The sequence below is a fragment of the Salvelinus fontinalis genome, chromosome 17 (genome assembly GCF_029448725.1).
Source record: "Salvelinus fontinalis isolate EN_2023a chromosome 17, ASM2944872v1, whole genome shotgun sequence".
NCBI lineage: Eukaryota > Metazoa > Chordata > Actinopteri > Salmoniformes > Salmonidae > Salvelinus > Salvelinus fontinalis.
The window spans coordinates 17,416,030-17,435,196 of NC_074681.1; the positions used below are offsets into that span (position 1 = coordinate 17,416,030).

Genomic DNA, 19,167 nt, shown 5'->3' on the forward strand with positions numbered 1-19,167 from the left:
CAAATGATAATCTAGTTTAACTGTTAGAAAGGTAGACATTTTTGCAGGTGAGGTATGAAAGACACTGCAACCAAGGCATAATCTTTGGGGTAAACTCCCCTGATGGGCACTTTCCGCAAAAAATATATTTAAACTAAAATGTAAACTACAGCCATTTTCCTGGCTTGTTACCTAAGCATGGCAATCAGCCACCTACAATCTCTAAACTTGGCTTGTCAATTTGATCTTGGGGTGGGCTACTGCTGAAAAAGTATAGGTTCACTTATGACAATCTTTCAAATAGCTTTACCATTGCATGAACACCTGCTGTGACTATCATTAGCAAACTAATTATGCCAAGAGAAGAAAGTGTTACAGTTCAAGAGTAAACAGGACACTGGGTAGTCCAGAACAGTCGCAAAACACTGAGCACTCACATTGTGATCATCTTCTTACAACCAGATGGTCACCTCTAGGCTATTTTGTGTAGATACCGGCTCCGCACTACTGGATTTAGGGTACATCTCATCAGGATCATAGCATTTTGACAACCGACAATCATTAGAGACAAAAACCATTGTAAAGTACTCATTTTATTGAAACATGCTAAAGTCAAAGGACCATACTGGGGGTGTAGTTTCCACACCTTCTCTAAATGTACTGGAAAGTGATGCACCCTTCAGGCCACCAACAATTAGATGGCTGTGGAGACAGAAAAGACAGCCATCCCTGTAACAGATTGAAGAATTGTTAGTAACATGCATCTCATTGCAATGACAGATGAGTCAATTACAGGTTCAAGTTCATTTGGCATCAAAGCTGATACAATTAAAAGCCAAGTGTAAACTATAGTCTTCAATGCCAAAAGCACCAACCTTGTTCTACAGTAGGATATTTTACAAATTCACTGGGGATCTGGGTTTCAGAGTTTTCCACTATTGTGAGCGGTCCAAGAACAGAGTTTTGAACCAGGCCCTGGGGTTCTGAGAAAAAAATGTATATAAATTACTTCAAGCTGCATTCCCATCAGAAACTCAAGAGTGATCAGCTCAAATGAATATGGAACTTGAAATGAAGCGCCTCAAAATACCTGAATCCACACCCCTCTTCAACCGAGGCTTGCAACTCGAGTCACAGCACTTGCAGAGGTCACTTTGAGACGGGTCGTCCAGCAGCTCCCATCTATGAATAAAAAAAGTTGGCTGTTGCATTGGCACTAACGTCATTATGGTCCAATGTTAAAGAATGTGACCAATACTTACTCTCCAGTCTCTTTAATGTAGTGGCAGGCCTTCTTTTCTATATCAAAAACCTCAGGGTCCCATGCAACAAGCTTACAATGAATATACACCTGGGGTGAAATAAGAGAACAGTCAAGAGCTACAGTATGAAAACAACCCAGTCATACCGAGAACTTGTGGTCCACTCACTTCCTCGCCTAGGGCAAACTTGAAGGACTGCAGGTAAAGCAGAATAGCAGACGAGTGGTACCTAGGCAGGAACCTGGAGTTCCCAGTCTTCCCATCTGCAAGGCAACTGAAAATGCATTGTGCAATGAGCAGACAAACAGAACTTCCATCCAGCAAATAAGCCAACTTTAAAATGTATTCAATACTTTAATGGGATGAATTCCCCCCGTGCACATTTTGGGGTTCGCCCTAGCACTACACAGCAGATTCAAATAATCAAAGCTTGATGACGAGTTGGTCATTTGAGTAGGCTGTGTAGCGCTAGGCAGTCAAAAACCAAAATGTGCACCCTACATGGCCATAGCCAGGTCTGGTACATACCCCTTGTTGGTGATGATGGGGTACACCAGGCTCGCAGACTGCAGTTCTGGTGTTGTGGCCGCCACACACTCCTCCAAGAGCAGCAGCAAGGGCTGATGGTCCTTCTGATCCACTGCTGCCCAGATGGGGATGAAAGAGCCCAGGGGAAACAGGCTGGTCTTAGCCAGACCAGTAAGGTCTTCTACATGCAACAGAGGGGGGAAGGGGCGCAATGCTCATACGTACTGTACAGCCACAGGTTTCAACTAGCTTTGGGCAGTGTCCTCTGCTAGGAATTTCTTTACCAGGTAAGTTGACTGAACATATTCTTACAATAATTGTTGTATGAGTCACTCACCATTGAGGAGTGCCATGTGGAAAACCAATCCTCCATGACCCTCAGCACTACCATAGGCAGGGATAAGGAATGGGGGAATCCATCCCTCAGGTCTACATACAAGGGGGAATGTTTAGTTTAATAATGAAGGTGGCAAAGGAAGATTTGATTCCAACACCATAGCTACAGTACACCCAATGGAGCCCTAAAAGGCAACACATCCACTGCATTTAAAAAAAATCGTTCCCCTCTAAATCAGGGACTGATTTAGACCTGGGACATCAGGTGTGTGCAATTAATGATAAAGTAGTACCGAAAGACAGCAGGCGCCAGACCTCTTAGGGTAAGAGTTGAGTACCCCTGGCATAGATGGTTACCTTATGTAAACACACTTAATATGGTGACTAATAGCAGCAGGTTTGGGCTTTCGGTCAGGTCTGTAAGTCAGGTTGGTTGAATAGATGTGTTTTTTGCCAGTCACCTGGGGAATAGAAGGAGAAGCATTAGTCGTTGCAGGATCCAAAATGGCATACATTGGGTCAAGAGTGAGACATTACCCGTTTCTTGATGGCACAGCCATTGAGGTTGTAGTGGAATGTCGCCAACCCTTCTCCCGTGGGAAGAACAGAAAATGTGGACGGAACACAGTGTCCAAGGAAAAGACGGGCAGCATTTTCAACCAACTCTGGACTGACCTTCCATGTCACTTTAATGGAGTGTTTCTCACAATCCACATTAAAATCTAAAAATATAAATTTGATAATATCATTCACATCAAGAGCCAACACCACAACTTGGCTAGTCTGTTAGGCGGTCAGCATGAGATAAGTAGCCTATTCAAGTTAACATGGTATCAGCGCTACATAATCATATTATGCGTTCATTATTAGACGTACCTTCATTGGCAGCGCTTGCTGCTGCTACTACAGCCAAAACAATTGCACAATGCCAAAGAAGAGACATGACTGAATGATCTAGGAGTGCCTACAAACTAGAAATATTTATGGACCAATTGATCCTAATCATCTTAATTCTGAACACCTGTGAGAGGTCAAGGAGCGATAATTATAGACCTAAAAACGTACCAACATCATCAGTTTTGGTATTTCCTGGTCTGAAAACATCCTTGAATTTTTATGGGTTTTAAAAGTAAAAATTGTAATAGTCACATCTTTTCCCCATAAAGTAGTCTGCAAAGCGGAACCTATGTCTCACAAAACACGATGGACGGACGGAATAGTGACTTACACAGGAAATAAAGTTGAATCAAAAAGATTGAACAATCTGGTTTCCTCAATTTGACAGTACCACACTAAGTGTGGATTAGGTATTTTTTACATCGATTTAAAGCGTATTTTATGCGACAGTCAAAATGCTGATCAAGGTTAAGGTAAGACCAGCCATTTAATTGGTGGCCAAGCCTGCTAGTTTACATACTGAATGATTATCTCATCACCGATCTAGCTGTCTGCCGTAGCTAAATATATGAATAGATCTGAAAAGCGCTATATAGTGGGCATCGCAGCAGGCCATTGGCATTGAAACAGTCATCCCCGTATAGATTGCAGAGTTCGCTAACGTTAACTATACTGAACCAAAATATAAACACCACTAGGAACAATTAAAGATTTTTCTGAGTTACATTTCAAATAAGGAAATCAGTCAACTGAATTAAATTCATTAGGCCAAAATCTATGGATTTCACAGGACTGGGCAGGGGCGCAGCCATGGCTGGGACTGGGAGAGCAGGGGTGCAGCCATGGATGGGACTGGGAGGGCAAGTGCGCAGCCACATGGGAGCCAGGCCAAGCCAATCAGAATGAGTTTTTCCCCACAAAAGGGCTTTATTACAGACAGAAATACTCCTCAGTTTTGTCAGCTGTCGGGGTGGCTGGTTTCAGAGGATCCCTCAGGTGAAGAAGCCAGATGTGGACGTCCTGGGCTGGCGTGGTTACACGTGGTCTGTGGTTGTAAGGCCGGTTGGACGTACTGCCAAATTCTCTAAAACGACGTTGGAGGCGGCTTATGGTAGAGAAATTAACAGTCAATTCTCTGGAAAAAGCTTTGGTGGACTTTCCTGCAGTCAGCATGGCAATTGCATGCTCCCTCAAAACTTGACACATCTGTGGCGTTGTGTTGTGACAAAACTGCACATTTTAGAGCAGCCTTTTATTGTCCCCAGCACAAGGTGTCAAAGTGGATTGTTTGGATTGTTTTGGCAAAGGATAATTGCTAACTAACAGGGATTTAAACAAAATTGTACAAAAAAGAGAGAAATAAGCTTTTTGTTGAGAGAGACATTAGTTGTTTTAGTAAAGTAGTAATATGCTAGGTTAGTATGTTGAGGGCAGGATGCTCCGCCTAAATAAATGCTAGCCAGCTAGATAGCATAATATCATGTCTATTAGCATAGCTAGCTAATTCCCAGTTAGCAGGGTCAGAGTTAGAATAGGGTTCAGGTTTGGGGCCAGGGTTAGGATTAGAATAGGGGTTAGGGTTATTGTCAATTGGCGATGCCTATAATAAATGTCAGAAAGCAATCAAGTTAACCACTGCCATCTGTGTGTTTTGCTATGTTAACAACCTCCAGCTGCAGGTGTAACCGGTTGTGCACCGGTGCCTTTCTGCGTTGTGTTCTGGTAAGGTGTAGGTGGAAGATAAGGCTCTGAACACAATTCAGCCGGTTGTCTCTCTTTTAATGATTGCATGGAATGGATACAAATACAAGGCAAAAGTTACTGCTGCAGTCTGGACTCCGTACAAGTATATTTGCCTCGCCTCATCACACTGAGCAAACTGAGGAGTAAGATCATGGCTCCTGTTGATGACATCACAGCATTAACACAATTTAGAAAAGAATTACAATAAAATAATTCACTCTTGAAAGTAATGTGATACATCTTAAAATAACCTTAAAATAATAAATACAAAAAAATTGAGGGATTTTCGGTGAAATACATAAAGTATATTTTACACCTGTTACATTCACCCCTCCTGAATTTCACCAACATCCTGAATGCATATCAAACAAGACATGGAACACAAGGGACAACAAACTCTACTGAGTCACTACTGGCACGAGTGAACACCAAGATTTCATCTTTGGTCTCTGCTATACAAGCTATCTGCAGGCAGATTCAGAGGAATCTAAGATAGATCAGGTCTGAGAACCTCCTGGACAAATACGCTGCCAAGTAGATCATACAACACTCGTCCTCACATTACATTATCCCTTGACACCATTCTACACATCACTTAGATGGCTTTACATATCTGTGAATATTCCTCAGAACAACAGAAAAATTAAGAAAACCTTTTTTAAAACAGAGTTAGAAGAGACTGGGACTTCTTTCCTAGTTTGGTGGCTAAGCCCTCCATAGTGAATGGTCTCTGAGCCATTGTCTCAATAAGACGACTTACAGATTTCACTACCCTGCCAGTGCGTGTTCTGACCACATCTTGCGAATCACATGAACCCGGTCTTTGTAAGTCTTGGTCACTAGCTAAATCAGCTGGTGCAATTGAGTCAGGAATATCTGAAGGTTCTGTGTCAGGGACTACAGCCACCCTGTCATAGTCAGGAATGCTAATAGCGGTCTCATTATTGAGAGATAGCTGAGCTTGACGGTCTTGATTTGGACTGTCCCTGCAGCTGTACGCTGACTGTTCTTGCTCAATCTCATCTCTGACTATCTCCTGTCTCTCCGAAGATTCCTGATTTGCGGGGTCATCTACTCCACTGAGTATCCATGAACTGGTCATATCTCCAGAGCTTTCCTCTTCATCAAAGACTGAAAGGTCCATTGACTGACCCTCATACTCTGGATCTACAGCGCCATCTGATTGAGATTCACGTGAATCATCCTTAGGCGTTTCTACCGGCAGAAAGCTGATGGCTAGCAGAAGGTTGGTGTTTCCTTTATCATCCACCAGCTTATATATGTGTGTGTATGTAGGTTTCTGTCAATGACCGTGTACACCTTAGCTTCCCACTTGTCGGCAAATTTTATTTTTCCCCTTTCTCCTTTGTTAGCGAGAAGCACTCTGTCTCCTTTGTTCAGGTGAGTGCTTCTGACTTTTCTGTCATAATGTTTGGCCTGTTTCTGTTGTTCTTTAACTGTATGCCGTTGAGCGATGCTCGCTGCTTAATGAAGATAGGACATCAGTGTTTTGACATAACTACTATAGTCAACAACCACAGGATCCCTCAAAACTTGCTTGAACATTGAACATGATCATTTTGACCCCCCCTTACATCAACAGGGAGTCTCGGAACGCGACCAAACATGAGCTGGAATGGAGCATAGCCAGTAAAGAAGATAGGACATCAGTGTTTTGACATACAGTGGGGCAAAAAAGTATTTAGTCAGCCACCAATTGTGCAAGTTCTCCCACTTAAAAAGATGAGAGAGGCCTGTAATTTTCATCGTAGGTACACTTCAACTATGACAGACAAAATGAGAAAAAAAATCCTGAAAATCACATTGTAGGATTTTTTATGAATTTATTTGCAAATTTTGGTGGAAAATAAGTATTTGTTCAATAACAAAAGTTTATCTCAATACTTTGTTATATACCCTTTGTTGGCAATGACAGAGGTCAAACGTTTTCTGTAAGTTTTCACAAGGTTTTCACACACTGTTGCTGGTATTTTGGCCCATTCCTCCATGTAGATCTCCTCTAGAGCAGTGATGTTTTGGGGCTGTTGCTGGGCAACACGGACTTTCAACTCCCTCCAAAGAGTTTCTATGGGGTTGAGATCTGGAGACTGGCTAGGCCACTCCAGGACCTTGAAATGCTTCTTACGAAGCCACTCCTTCGTTGCCCGGGCGGTGTGTTTGGGATCATTGTCATGCTGAAAGACCCAGCCACGTTTCATCTTCAATGCCCTTGCTGATGGAAGGAGGTTTTCACTCAAAATCTCACGATACATGGCCCCATTCATTCTTTCCTTTACACGGATCAGTCATCCTGGTCCCTTTGCAGAAAAACAGCCCCAAAGCATGATGTTTCCACCCACATGCTTCACAGTAGGTATGGTGTTCTTTGGATGCAACTCAGCATTCTTTGTCCTCCAAACACGACGAGTTGAGTTTTTACCAAAAAGTAATATTTTGGTTTCATCTGACCATATGACATTCTCCCAATCTTCTTCTGGATCATCCAAATGCTCTCTAGCAAACTTCAGACGGGCCTGGACATGTACTGGCTTAAGCAGGGGGACACGTCTGGCACTGCAGGATTTGAGTCCCTGGCGGCGTAGTGTGTTACTGTTGGTAGGCTTTGTTACTTTGGTCCCAGCTCTCTGCAGGTCATTCACTAGGTCCCCCTGTGTGGTTCTGGGATTTTTGCTCACCGTTCTTATGATCATTTTGACCCCACGGGGTGAGATCTTGCGTGGAGCCCCAGATCGAGGGAGATTATCAGTGGTCTTGTATGTCTTCCATTTCCTAATAATTGCTCCCACAGTTGATTTCTTCAAACCAAGCTGCTTAGCTATTGCAGATTCAGTCTTCCCAGCCTGGTGCAGGTCTACAATTCTGTTTCTGGTGTCCTTTGACAGCTCTTTAGTCTTGGCCATAGTGGAGTTTGGAGTGTGACTGTTTGAGGTTGTGGACAGGTGTCTTTTATACTGATAACAAGTTCAAACAGGTGCCATTAATACAGGTAACGAGTGGAGGACAGAGGAGCCTCTTAAAGAAGAAGTTACAGGTTTGTGAGAGCCAGAAATCTTGCTTGTTTGTAGGTGACCAAATACTTATTTTCCACCATAATTTGCAAATAAATTCATTAAAAATCCTACAATGTGATTTTCTGGATTTTTTTTTCTCATTTTGTCTGTCATAGTTGAAATGTACCTATGATGAAAATTACAGGCCTCTCTCATCTTTTTAAGTGGGAGAACTTGCACAATTGGTGGCTGACTAAATACTTTTTTGCCCCACTGTAACTACTATAGTCAACAACCACAGGATCCCTCAAAACTTGCTTGAACATTACATCAACAGGGAGTCTCGGAACGCAACCAAACATGAGCTGGAATGGAGCATAGCCAGTGGTTTCGTTTACAGTAGCATTGTAGGCAAACGTTAGAGTTTGTATCCGCTGTGGCCATTTCTCTTTAGCTTTTAGAGGGAGTGAGCGAAGCATATTTCCCAGAATTCGATTGAACCTTTCCGTTCCCCCATTCCCCATGGGATGATACGCAGTTGTGTGTGACTTGGTGACACCAGAGAGCTTGAGAAGTTCTGTGATTAGCTCACTTTCAAAATTGGCTTTGCCGTTTGATTTGAGCATGGAAAGGCGTGAGCTAACTTGGTGAAGTGATCTGTCAGAACCAATACATCCACTGAGCGTTGCTTGTTGTCCTCAGCACTCCAAAAGTCGAGACATACTAACTCCATAGGCGCAGAGGTTCTGATGCTTTCGAGGGGAGGTCGAGCAGATGGCTCAGGAGACTTAGCCAGGATGCATCTCCGACAGCACTTGACATACTCCTTCACATCATGCTCCATCTTGGGCCAGAAGAAATGCTGCCTTGCCAAAATGAAGAGTTCTAGCTTGCCCTTGGTGGCCAGCATGGTCATGCACACCACTCAATGCTTTCTCCTTCATATTTTTGGGCATCACATACTGATGTCTCTTTTGTTTGCTAAGGGGATCCTTTGTCACCCTGTAAAGCACTCCATCTTGGACACTGAGCCTTTCCCCCTGCTTGGCGAGTGCAAGGGTTTGTGAATCAAATCCATCCCTCTCTCGTCTTGAAGGACGTCTTTTGCGGTTGACAAACAGGATAGCCTTAGAAATCGTAGGATCAAGTTCTTGGCTCCGCTGAAGCTCCTCAAAAGAGATCGCAGGAATGGAGTCTTGGCTTGGAGATATGAGTTGTTGCACAGACTGCACTAACTGTACTGCTCCAGCTTCGGTCGCTACATCACACTGATCATAGACTTCACAGATCGCTTTCACTACTGCAGAGCCACAGGTTAAAGGACAGCTCTCAGACTGATTTCTAGAGATTGTCTCTGCTTGTTTTTTCACTATGTGACTCTGGACCTTCAAGCGAAACACATCTTGAATCCCATCTTCTCCTACAGCATCGGCTTCAGCAAGCAGACTGACATAGTTCTCACTGATCAACCTGTGACTAACTAACTTGGCAAATTGGTCCCTACTGGGGGCATCAACCACAACGTTCTTTGTATCTGCTATGTGCTTCAGATCGAATGAGTAGGGCGCCAATTTGGCTACCCATCGTTGCTCACAGGCGTGAAGTTTTGGTTTCGTCATTATGTATGTGAGGGGATTATGTAATACATCTTAAAATAACCTTAAATATGAGGGATGTTTGGTTAAATACATAAAGTATATTTTACACCTTTTACACAGGCAATCACTCACTGATCTAGAAATCATTAGAATGAACTCATTCCAGTCTTGCAATTGATTATCAGATACTTATCCCGAGTTTGTAACCAAGTGGGAGATGTGAATTTACCAGTTATGAAGTCGTAACTAGTTGGATGCATTGAACTCGTTGAGAAACGCCAATTGGCTAATGGCCAACAAGCTGCATGAATAATAAACAAAAAATACAGCTATCATGCTTGTAAACAACCTATAGTGTTCAAAAACCATATTAATAGATGGCTTTTTATAAATAAAGTTTTGTTGTTGCATTTAACTGAAGAAAATGCAATTATCGAGACAATTAGAGTTGTAGATGACGTCAGAGGTCAGCATGTGGGAGCTCAGTGTCACGTTCCTGATCTGTTTTCTGTTGTTTTTGTATGTGTTTAGTTGGTCAGGGCGTGAGTTGTGGTGGGCATTCTCTGTTATGTGTTTCTAAGTTGGGTTAAATGTGTTGCCTGATATGGTTCTCAATTAGAGGCAAGTGTTTGACGTTTCCTCTGATTGAGAACCATATTAAGGTAGGCTGTTCTCACTGTTTGTTTGTGGGTGATTGTTCCTGTGTTTGTGTCTACCACACGGGACTGTTTCGTTTGTTCGTTCGTTTGGCTAATCTTTCCTGTTCGTGCGTTCTTCGTGTCTATGTAAGTTCTCAAGTTCAGGTCTGTCTACGTCGTTGTGTTGTTTTGTATTCTATTCAAGTGTACTTCGTGTCAGTGTTCGTCTTGTCTATTAAATTCATCATGGAAAATTACCACGCTGCACATTGGTCCTCAGATCCTTCTCGCCTCTCCTCGTCTGAGGAGGAGGAAGAGCTAGACTGCCGTTACAGAATTACCCACCAACAAAGGATCAAGCAGCGGGGTAATGGGAAGCAGCGACAGCAGCGGCCCATTACACAGGACTCCTGGACATGGGAGGAAATTTTGGAGGGAAAAGGACCCTGGGCTAAGGTTGGGGAGAATCGCCGCTCTCGGGAGGAGAAGGAGGCAGCTAAAGCCCAGGAGCGGTGGTATGAGGAGGCAGCACGTAAGCGAGGCTGAAAGCCGGAGAGTCAAGCCCAAAAATGTCTTTGGGGGGGCTAAAAGCGAGTGTGGCGAAGTCAGGTAGGAGACCTGCGCCAACTCCCCGAGCTTACCGTGGAGAGCGAGAGTACGGGCAGACACCGTGTTATGCAGTAGAGCGCACGGTGTCTCCTGTACGTGTGCATAGCCCGGTGCGGGTTATTCCACCTACCCGCACTGGCCGGGCTAGATTGAGCATTGAGCCAAGTGCCATGAAGCCGGCTCTACATATCTGGCCTCCAGTACGTCTCCTTGGGCCGGTGTACATGGCACCAGCCTTACGCATGGTGTCCCCGGTTCGCCTTCACAGCCCAGTGCGGGTTATTCCACCTCCCCGCACTGGACGGGCTACGGGGAGCATTCAACCAGGTAAGGTTGGGCAGGCTCGGTGCTCAAGGGAGCCAGTACGCCTGCACGGTCCGGTATATCCGGCGCCACCTTCCCGCCCCAGCCCAGTACCACTAGTACCTACGCCACGCACCAGTTTTCCTGTGCGTCTCCAGAGCCATGTTTCTCCTCCATGCACTCTCCCTGTGGTGTGTGTCTCCAGCCCAGTACCTCCAGTTCCGGCACCACGCACCAAGCCTCCTGTGCGTCTCCAGAGCCCTGTATGCACTGTTCTTTCTCCCTGCAATCGCCCTGAGGTGCGTGCCCTCAGTCCGGTACCACCAGTTCCGGCACCACGCACCAGGCCTATAGTGCAGTTTGAGAAACCAGTGTGCCCTGTTGCTGCTCCCCGCACTAGCCTTGAGGTGCGTGTCTCCAGTCCGGTACCACCAGTTCCGGCACCACGCACCAGGCCTACTGTGCGCCTCAGCAGGTCAGAGTCGGCCGTCTGCCCAACGCCACCTGCACTGCTCATCTGCCCAACGCCGCCTGCACTGCTCGTCTGCCCAGCGAGGTCTGAGCTGCCTGCACTGCTCGTCTGCCCAACGCCGTCTGAGCTGCCTGCCTGCCCAGCACCGTCTGAGCTGCCTGCCTGTTCAGCGCCGTCTGAGCCGTCTGTCTGCCCAGCGCCGTCTGAGCCATCCGTTTGCCCAGCGCCATCTGAGCCATCCGTCTGCCCAGCGCCATCTGAGCCATCCGTCTGCCCAGCGCCATCTGAGCCATCCGTCTGCCCAGCGCCATCTGAGCCATCCGTCTGCCCAGCGCCATCTGAGTCATCCGTCTGCCCAGCGCCATCTGAGTCATCCGTCTGGCCAGCGCCATCTGAGTCATCCGTCTGGCCAGCGCCATCTGAGTCATCCGTCTGGCCAGCGCCATCTGAGTCATCCGTCTGGCCAGCGCCATCTGAGTCATCCGTCTGCCCAGCGCCATCTGAGCCATCCGTCTGCCCCGAGCCATTAGAGCCGCCCGTCTGTCCCGAGCCGTCAGAGCCGTCCGTCAGTCAGGAGCCGCCAGAGCCGTCCGTCAGTCAGGAGCCGCCAGAGCCGCCAGCCAGTCAGGAGCCGCCAGAGCCGCCAGCCAGTCAGGAGCCGCCAGAGCCGCCAGCCAATCAGGAGCCGCCAGCCAGTCAGGAGCCGCCAGAGCCGCCAGCCAGTCATGAGCTGCCCTCCAGTCATGAGCTGCCCTCCAGTCATGAGCTGCCTTTCAGTCATGAGCTGCCCTCCAGTCATGAGCTGCCCTCCAGTCATGAGCTGCCCTCCAGTCATGAGCTGCCCTCCAGTCATGAGCTGCCCTCCAGTCATGAGCTGCCTTCCAGTCATGAGCTGCCCTCCAGTCATGAGCTGCACTCCAGTTATGAGCTGCATCTAGTCCGGAGCAACAATTCAGTGCAGAGCTGCCTCTCTGTCCGGAGCTGTCCTTCAGTCCGGAGCTACCCCTCTGTCCTGAGCTACCTCTCTGTCCTGAGCTACCTCTCTGTCCTGAGCTACCCCTCTGTCCTGAGCTACCCCTCTGTCCTGAGCTACCCCTCTGTCCTGAGCTACCTCTCTGTCCTGAGTTGTCTATATTTAGGAGGGGCCTTGGTGAAGGTTACTGGACCATGGTCGGGGGCGAGGGTCGCCACTCAAGGGACGCTAAGGAGGGGGACAAAGACAATGGTGGAGTGGTGTCCTCGTCCTGCGCCGGAGCCGCCACCGCGGACAGATGCCCACCCAGACCCTCCCCTTGAGTTTTAGGGGTGAGCCCGGAGTTCGCACCTTGAGGGGGGGGGGGGGGGGTTCTGTCACGTTCCTGACCTGTTTTCTGTTGTTTTTGTATGTGTTTTGTTGGTCAGGGCGTGAGTTGGGGTGGGAATTCTATGTTATGTGTTTCTATGTTGGGTTAAATGTGTTGCCTGATATGGTTCTCAATTAGAGGCAGGTGTTTGACGTTTCCTCTGATTGAGAACCATATTAAGGTAGGCTGTTCTCACTGTTTGTTTGTGGGTGATTGTTCCTGTGTCTGTGTCTACCACACGGGACTGTTTCGTTTGTTCGTTCGTTTGGCTAGTCTTTCCTGTTCGTGCGTTCTTCGTGTCTATGTAAGTTCTCAAGTTCAGGTCTGTCTACGTCGTTGTGTTGTTTTGTATTCTATTCAAGTGTATTTCGTGTCAGTGTTCGTCTTGTCTATTAAATTCATCATGGAAAATTACCACGCTGCACATTGGTCCTCAGATCCTTCTCGCCTCTCCTCGTCTGAGGAGGAGGAAGAGCTAGACTGCCGTTACACTCAGGATGATAGACAAGTTTCCCTCTAGTAATTAAGCTTGTTTGGAATTGGAACTTTCCCATTTCTTATTCATCGCTTAGAAGTTATGTAAATTTACCATCAAATTCATTGGGATATAGGGTACTATGGGGCGAGACGCACCCTGGGGTAAGACGTGCCCTCCCCCCTGTAATTCTCACAACAAAAAAATAAACTGTTTCTCTGGCTGCCGCTAGTCTTGATCAACTACAAATGTCCTCTGTTTCAACATTTTTGAAGTCATGCCATCAAAACAATTTTGAGTTAAATGTATTTAATTATTAATTATTTAGAAAAAGTTGTAGATATAATCCAATGAAGTTTGATACATTTTGTTCTTATATATACATGTAAGGAAGCCTTAAGATAAATCATCCATTTGTTTAGAGAGAAACATTTTTATTTGTTTTTTTAGTAAAGTAGTAATATGTTAGTATGTTGAAGGCAGGAATCCGTCTGCCACACCAATGCGGCAAGATATCTCTCCTCTTTATGATTGATCATTTGTTTCTAGCTGTAATTTAGGCACTGACTAGCCAAGTTAGCTAGCTAGCAACCTCACTAGCAGAAAGTGTGAGGTGAAATAAATGCTAGCCAGCTAGTTAGCATAATATGTCTATTATCATAGTCAGCTAATCCCCCAGTTAGCAGGATTAGGGGTCAGAATTAGAATAGGAGCCAGGGTTAGGAGAAATGCATATGCTAAATGGCATATAAATAGGGGTTAGTGTCAGAATAGTGTTTACGGTTAGGCTAGGTTCAGAAAAGGAATTAGGTTACGGGTCAGTTCTCCACCATTCCTAAGATAATTTTGTTTTTAGATTAGTTAACAAGAAAATATCTGATTATGGAGGCTATGGCGAAGAGGCGCTTCGTTGTGCCCTGAATGCTATTGAAAATGGGCAGGGCATTAAGGCAGCTGCCCGGGCTTTTAATGTGCCACCCAAAACACTGAGACAAGCAGGTCAAAACCATTTGGGTGGGTAACCAGTCTTCACTGGTTCTTTAGAATGAGACCTGGTGAGTCATACCCCAAAAAAGGAAAGAGCCCTGGGATGTCTGAAAAGTTGCCTTTGACCTGGCCGGAGAGGATGGGAATCTCCCTCACTAGCTTTAAGCACCAGCTGTCAGAGCAGCTCATAGATTACTGCACCTGTACATAACCCATCTACAATTTAGCCCAAACAACTACCTCTTTACCTACTGTATTTATTTATTAATTTATTTTGCTCCTTTGCACCCCATTATTTCTGTCTCTACTTTGCACTTTCTTCCAATGCAAACCAACCATTCCAGTGTTTTTTTTAGTTTTTATTTTACTTGCTGTGTTGTACTCACTTCGCCTCCATGGCCTTTTTATATTTTTATTTATTTATACATATATCTGTTTGCCTTCACCCCCCTTATCTCACCTCACTTGCTCACATTGTATATACTGTAGACTTATTTTTTTATTTTTTTCACTGTATTATTGACTATATGTTTGTTTTTACTCCATGTGTAACTATGTGTTGTTGTATGTGTCGAACTGCTTTGCTTTATCTTGGCCAGGTCGCAATTGTAAATGAGAACGTGTTCTCAATTTGCCTACCTGGTTAAATAAAGGTTAAATAAATAAATAAATAAATAAAATCCAAAACACATTGAATAAGGAAAGGCAGTTGGCAGGCATAGACTGGTTTTAACGGTTTTATGAAGCAGCACCTAGGATTATCCATCCGTATATCCCACAAGCAACCAGTCTGGCTCGAGCTGTAGGCATCACACCCACCATAACCTCTACCCCTGCCACAACTTCCACCCCACAGGTCTCCAGTGACCTTCCTCCAAATGTTGGTAAGAAAGGGAAACGTCAGCACACAAGGAAAAATAGTAGCATAGTGCATTTTATTTAACTAGGCAAGTCAGTAAAGAACAAATTCTTATTTACAATGACCGCCTACCCCGGCCAAACCCTAACATTGCTGGGCCACTCGTGCACTGTCCTATGGGACGTCAAACCAGGGTCTGTAGTGACGCCTCTAGCACTGAAACAGAGTGCCTTGAGCCACTCGGGAGCCCATTATTATTGAACCAATATTCATGCGTTCCTGTTTCAAAGTACCAGGTCTCCAACAAACAGCAGCCATATTGGAGTCGCCCACCAGGCCAAGGAAAAGGCCAAGTCAGCTACACCCCACAAGAGGTTCCTGGCGGACAAGGCAAAAAAATAAAAGCAACCTGTGACGCTTGTTCTGTAAGGAGTTCTTCTGTTACCGGATACAGTGCAAGTACTGGGCTCATGAGCTATGCTGAAATTTAACTGGGGTGGGATTCATTTGTGACCTGTCAGAGGGGAAATGCCGGTGTTATGAAATGTTTAATCAGTTACATATCAATGAATGTGCCAAAAATATTAAAGTGATGAACAGTTTGCTCTTGAACTGCTGGGATTTTAAATCTTGCCTTATGCAAATGATAATCTAGTTTAACTGTTAGAAAGGTAGACATTTTTGCAGGTGAGGTATGAAAGACACTGCAACCAAGGCATAATCTTTGGGGTAAACTCCCCTGATGGGCACTTTCCGCAAAAAATATATTTAAACTAAAATGTAAACTACAGCCATTTTCCTGGCTTGTTACCTAAGCATGGCAATCAGCCACCTACAATCTCTAAACTTGGCTTGTCAATTTGATCTTGGGGTGGGCTACTGCTGAAAAAGTATAGGTTCACTTATGACAATCTTTCAAATAGCTTTACCATTGCATGAACACCTGCTGTGACTATCATTAGCAAACTAATTATGCCAAGAGAAGAAAGTGTTACAGTTCAAGAGTAAACAGGACACTGGGTAGTCCAGAACAGTCGCAAAACACTGAGCACTCACATTGTGATCATCTTCTTACAACCAGATGGTCACCTCTAGGCTATTTTGTGTAGATACCGGCTCCGCACTACTGGATTTAGGGTACATCTCATCAGGATCATAGCATTTTGACAACCGACAATCATTAGAGACAAAAACCATTGTAAAGTACTCATTTTATTGAAACATGCTAAAGTCAAAGGACCATACTGGGGGTGTAGTTTCCACACCTTCTCTAAATGTACTGGAAAGTGATGCACCCTTCAGGCCACCAACAATTAGATGGCTGTGGAGACAGAAAAGACAGCCATCCCTGTAACAGATTGAAGAATTGTTAGTAACATGCATCTCATTGCAATGACAGATGAGTCAATTACAGGTTCAAGTTCATTTGGCATCAAAGCTGATACAATTAAAAGCCAAGTGTAAACTATAGTCTTCAATGCCAAAAGCACCAACCTTGTTCTACAGTAGGATATTTTACAAATTCACTGGGGATCTGGGTTTCAGAGTTTTCCACTATTGTGAGCGGTCCAAGAACAGAGTTTTGAACCAGGCCCTGGGGTTCTGAGAAAAAAATATATATAAATTACTTCAAGCTGCATTCCCATCAGAAACTCAAGAGTGATCAGCTCAAATGAATATGGAACTACAGTTTATTCAGGCTTGAAATGAAGCGCCTCAAAATACCTGAATCCACACCCCTCTTCAACCGAGGCTTGCAACTCGAGTCACAGCACTTGCAGAGGTCACTTTGAGACGGGTCGTCCAGCAGCTCCCATCTATGAATAAAAAAAGTTGGCCGTTGCATTGGCACTAACGTCATTATGGTCCAATGTTAAAGAATGTGACCAATACTTACTCTCCAGTCTCTTTAATGTAGTGGCAGGCCTTCTTTTCTATATCAAAAACCTCAGGATCCCATGCAACAAGCTTACAATGAATATACACCTGGGGTGAAATAAGAGAACAGTCAAGAGCTACAGTATGAAAACAACCCAGTCATACCGAGAACTTGTGGTCCACTCACTTCCTCGCCTAGGGCAAACTTGAAGGACTGCAGGTAAAGCAGAATAGCAGACGAGTGGTACCTAGGCAGGAACCTGGAGTTCCCAGTCTTCCCATCTGCAAGGCAACTGAAAATGCATTGTGCAATGAGCAGACAAACAGAACTTCCATCCAGCAAATAAGCCAACTTTAAAATGTATTCAATACTTTAATGGGATGAATTCCCCCCGTGCACATTTTGGGGTTCGCCCTAGCACTACACAGCAGATTCAAATAATCAAAGCTTGATGACGAGTTGGTCATTTGAGTAGGCTGTGTAGCGCTAGGCAGTCAAAAACCAAAATGTGCACCCTACATGGCCATAGCCAGGTCTGGTACATACCCCTTGTTGGTGATGATGGGGTACACCAGGCTCGCAGACTGCAGTTCTGGTGTTGTGGCCGCCACACACTCCTCCAAGAGCAGCAGCAAGGGCTGATGGTCCTTCTGATCCACTGCTGCCCAGATGGGGATGAAAGAGCCCAGGGGAAACAGGCTGGTCTTAGCCAGACCAGTAAGGTCTTCTACATGCAACAGAGGGGGGAAGGGGCGCAATGCTCATACGTACTGTACAGCCACAGGTTTCAACTAGCTTTGGGCAGTGTCCTCTGCTAGGAATTTCTTTACCAGGTAAGTTGACTGAACATATTCTTACAATAATTGTTGTATGAGTCACTCACCATTGAGGAGTGCCATGTGGAAAACCAATCCTCCATGACCCTCAGCACTACCATAGGCAGGGATAAGGAATGGGGGAATCCATCCCTCAGGTCTACATACAAGGGGGAATGTTTAGTTTAATAATGAAGGTGGCAAAGGAAGATTTGATTCCAACACCATAGCTACAGTACACCCAATGGAGCCCTAAAAGGCAACACATCCACTGCATTTAAAAAAAATCGTTCCCCTCTAAATCAGGGACTGATTTAGACCTGGGACATCAGGTGTGTGCAATTAATGATAAAGTAGTACCGAAAGACAGCAGGCGCCAGACCTCTTAGGGTAAGAGTTGAGTACCCCTGGCATAGATGGTTACCTTATGTAAACACACTTAATATGGTGACTAATAGCAGCAGGTTTGGGCTTTCGGTCAGGTCTGTAAGTCAGGTTGGTTGAATAGATGTGTTTTTTGCCAGTCACCTGGGGAATAGAAGGAGAAGCATTAGTCGTTGCAGGATCCAAAATGGCATACATTGAGTCAAGAGTGAGACATTACCCGTTTCTTGATGGCACAGCCATTGAGGTTGTAGTGGAATGTCGCCAACCCTTCTCCCGTGGGAAGAACAGAAAATGTGGACGGAACACAGTGTCCAAGGAAAAGACGGGCAGCATTTTCAACCAACTCTGGACTGACCTTCCATGTCACTTTAATGGAGTGTTTCTCACAATCCACATTAAAATCTAAAAATATAAATTTGATAATGTCATCATTCACATCAAGAGCCAACACCACAACTTGGCTAGTCTGTTAGGCGGTCAGCATGAGATAAGTAGCCTATTCAAGTTAACATGGTATCAGCGCTACATAATCATATTATGCGTTCATTATTAGACGTACCTTCATTGGCAGCGCTTGCTGCTGCTACTACAGCCAAAACAATTGCACAATGCCAAAGAAGAGACATGACTGAATGATCTAGGAGTGCCTACAAACTAGAAATATTTATGGACCAATTGATCCTAATCATCTTAATTCTGAACACCTGTGAGAGGTCAAGGAGCGATAATTATAGACCTAAAAACGTACCAACATCATCAGTTTTGGTATTTCCTGGTCTGAAAACATCCTTGAATTTTTATGGGTTTTAAAAGTAAAAATTGTAATAGTCACATCTTTTCCCCATAAAGTAGTCTGCAAAGCGGAACCTATGTCTCACAAAACACGATGGACGGACGGAATAGTGACTTACACAGGAAATAAAGTTGAATCAAAAAGATTGAACAATCTGGTTTGCTCAATTTGACAGTACCACACTAAGTGTGGATTAGGTATTTTTTACATCGATTTAAAGCGTATTTTATGCGACAGTCAAAATGCTGATCAA

General features: G+C 44.9%; 2 protein-coding genes across 2 annotated transcripts; both read right to left on the bottom strand.

The window, feature by feature from the left end:
• Positions 1-556: 556 nt before the first annotated feature.
• Positions 557-3,077, bottom strand: LOC129814576 (uncharacterized). Its single transcript, XM_055867751.1, has 10 exons — positions 2,982-3,077; positions 2,643-2,827; positions 2,463-2,566; positions 2,107-2,198; positions 1,770-1,950; positions 1,410-1,515; positions 1,242-1,330; positions 1,070-1,161; positions 855-962; positions 557-708 (listed from the first exon to the last, which is right to left on the bottom strand). The coding sequence occupies exons 1-10, from the start codon at positions 3,046-3,048 to the stop codon at positions 674-676; spliced, it is 1,059 nt and encodes a 352-aa protein (XP_055723726.1). The 5' UTR covers positions 3,049-3,077; the 3' UTR covers positions 557-673.
• Positions 3,078-16,236: 13,159 nt separating this feature from the next.
• LOC129814577 (uncharacterized) lies at positions 16,237-18,776 on the bottom strand. The gene is made up of 10 exons (XM_055867752.1): positions 18,681-18,776; positions 18,339-18,523; positions 18,159-18,262; positions 17,803-17,894; positions 17,466-17,646; positions 17,106-17,211; positions 16,938-17,026; positions 16,766-16,857; positions 16,535-16,642; positions 16,237-16,388 (listed from the first exon to the last, which is right to left on the bottom strand). Exons 1-10 carry the CDS (start codon positions 18,745-18,747, stop codon positions 16,354-16,356), a joined length of 1,059 nt encoding a protein of 352 aa, XP_055723727.1. The 5' UTR covers positions 18,748-18,776; the 3' UTR covers positions 16,237-16,353.
• Between the last annotated feature and the right edge of the window lie 391 nt (positions 18,777-19,167).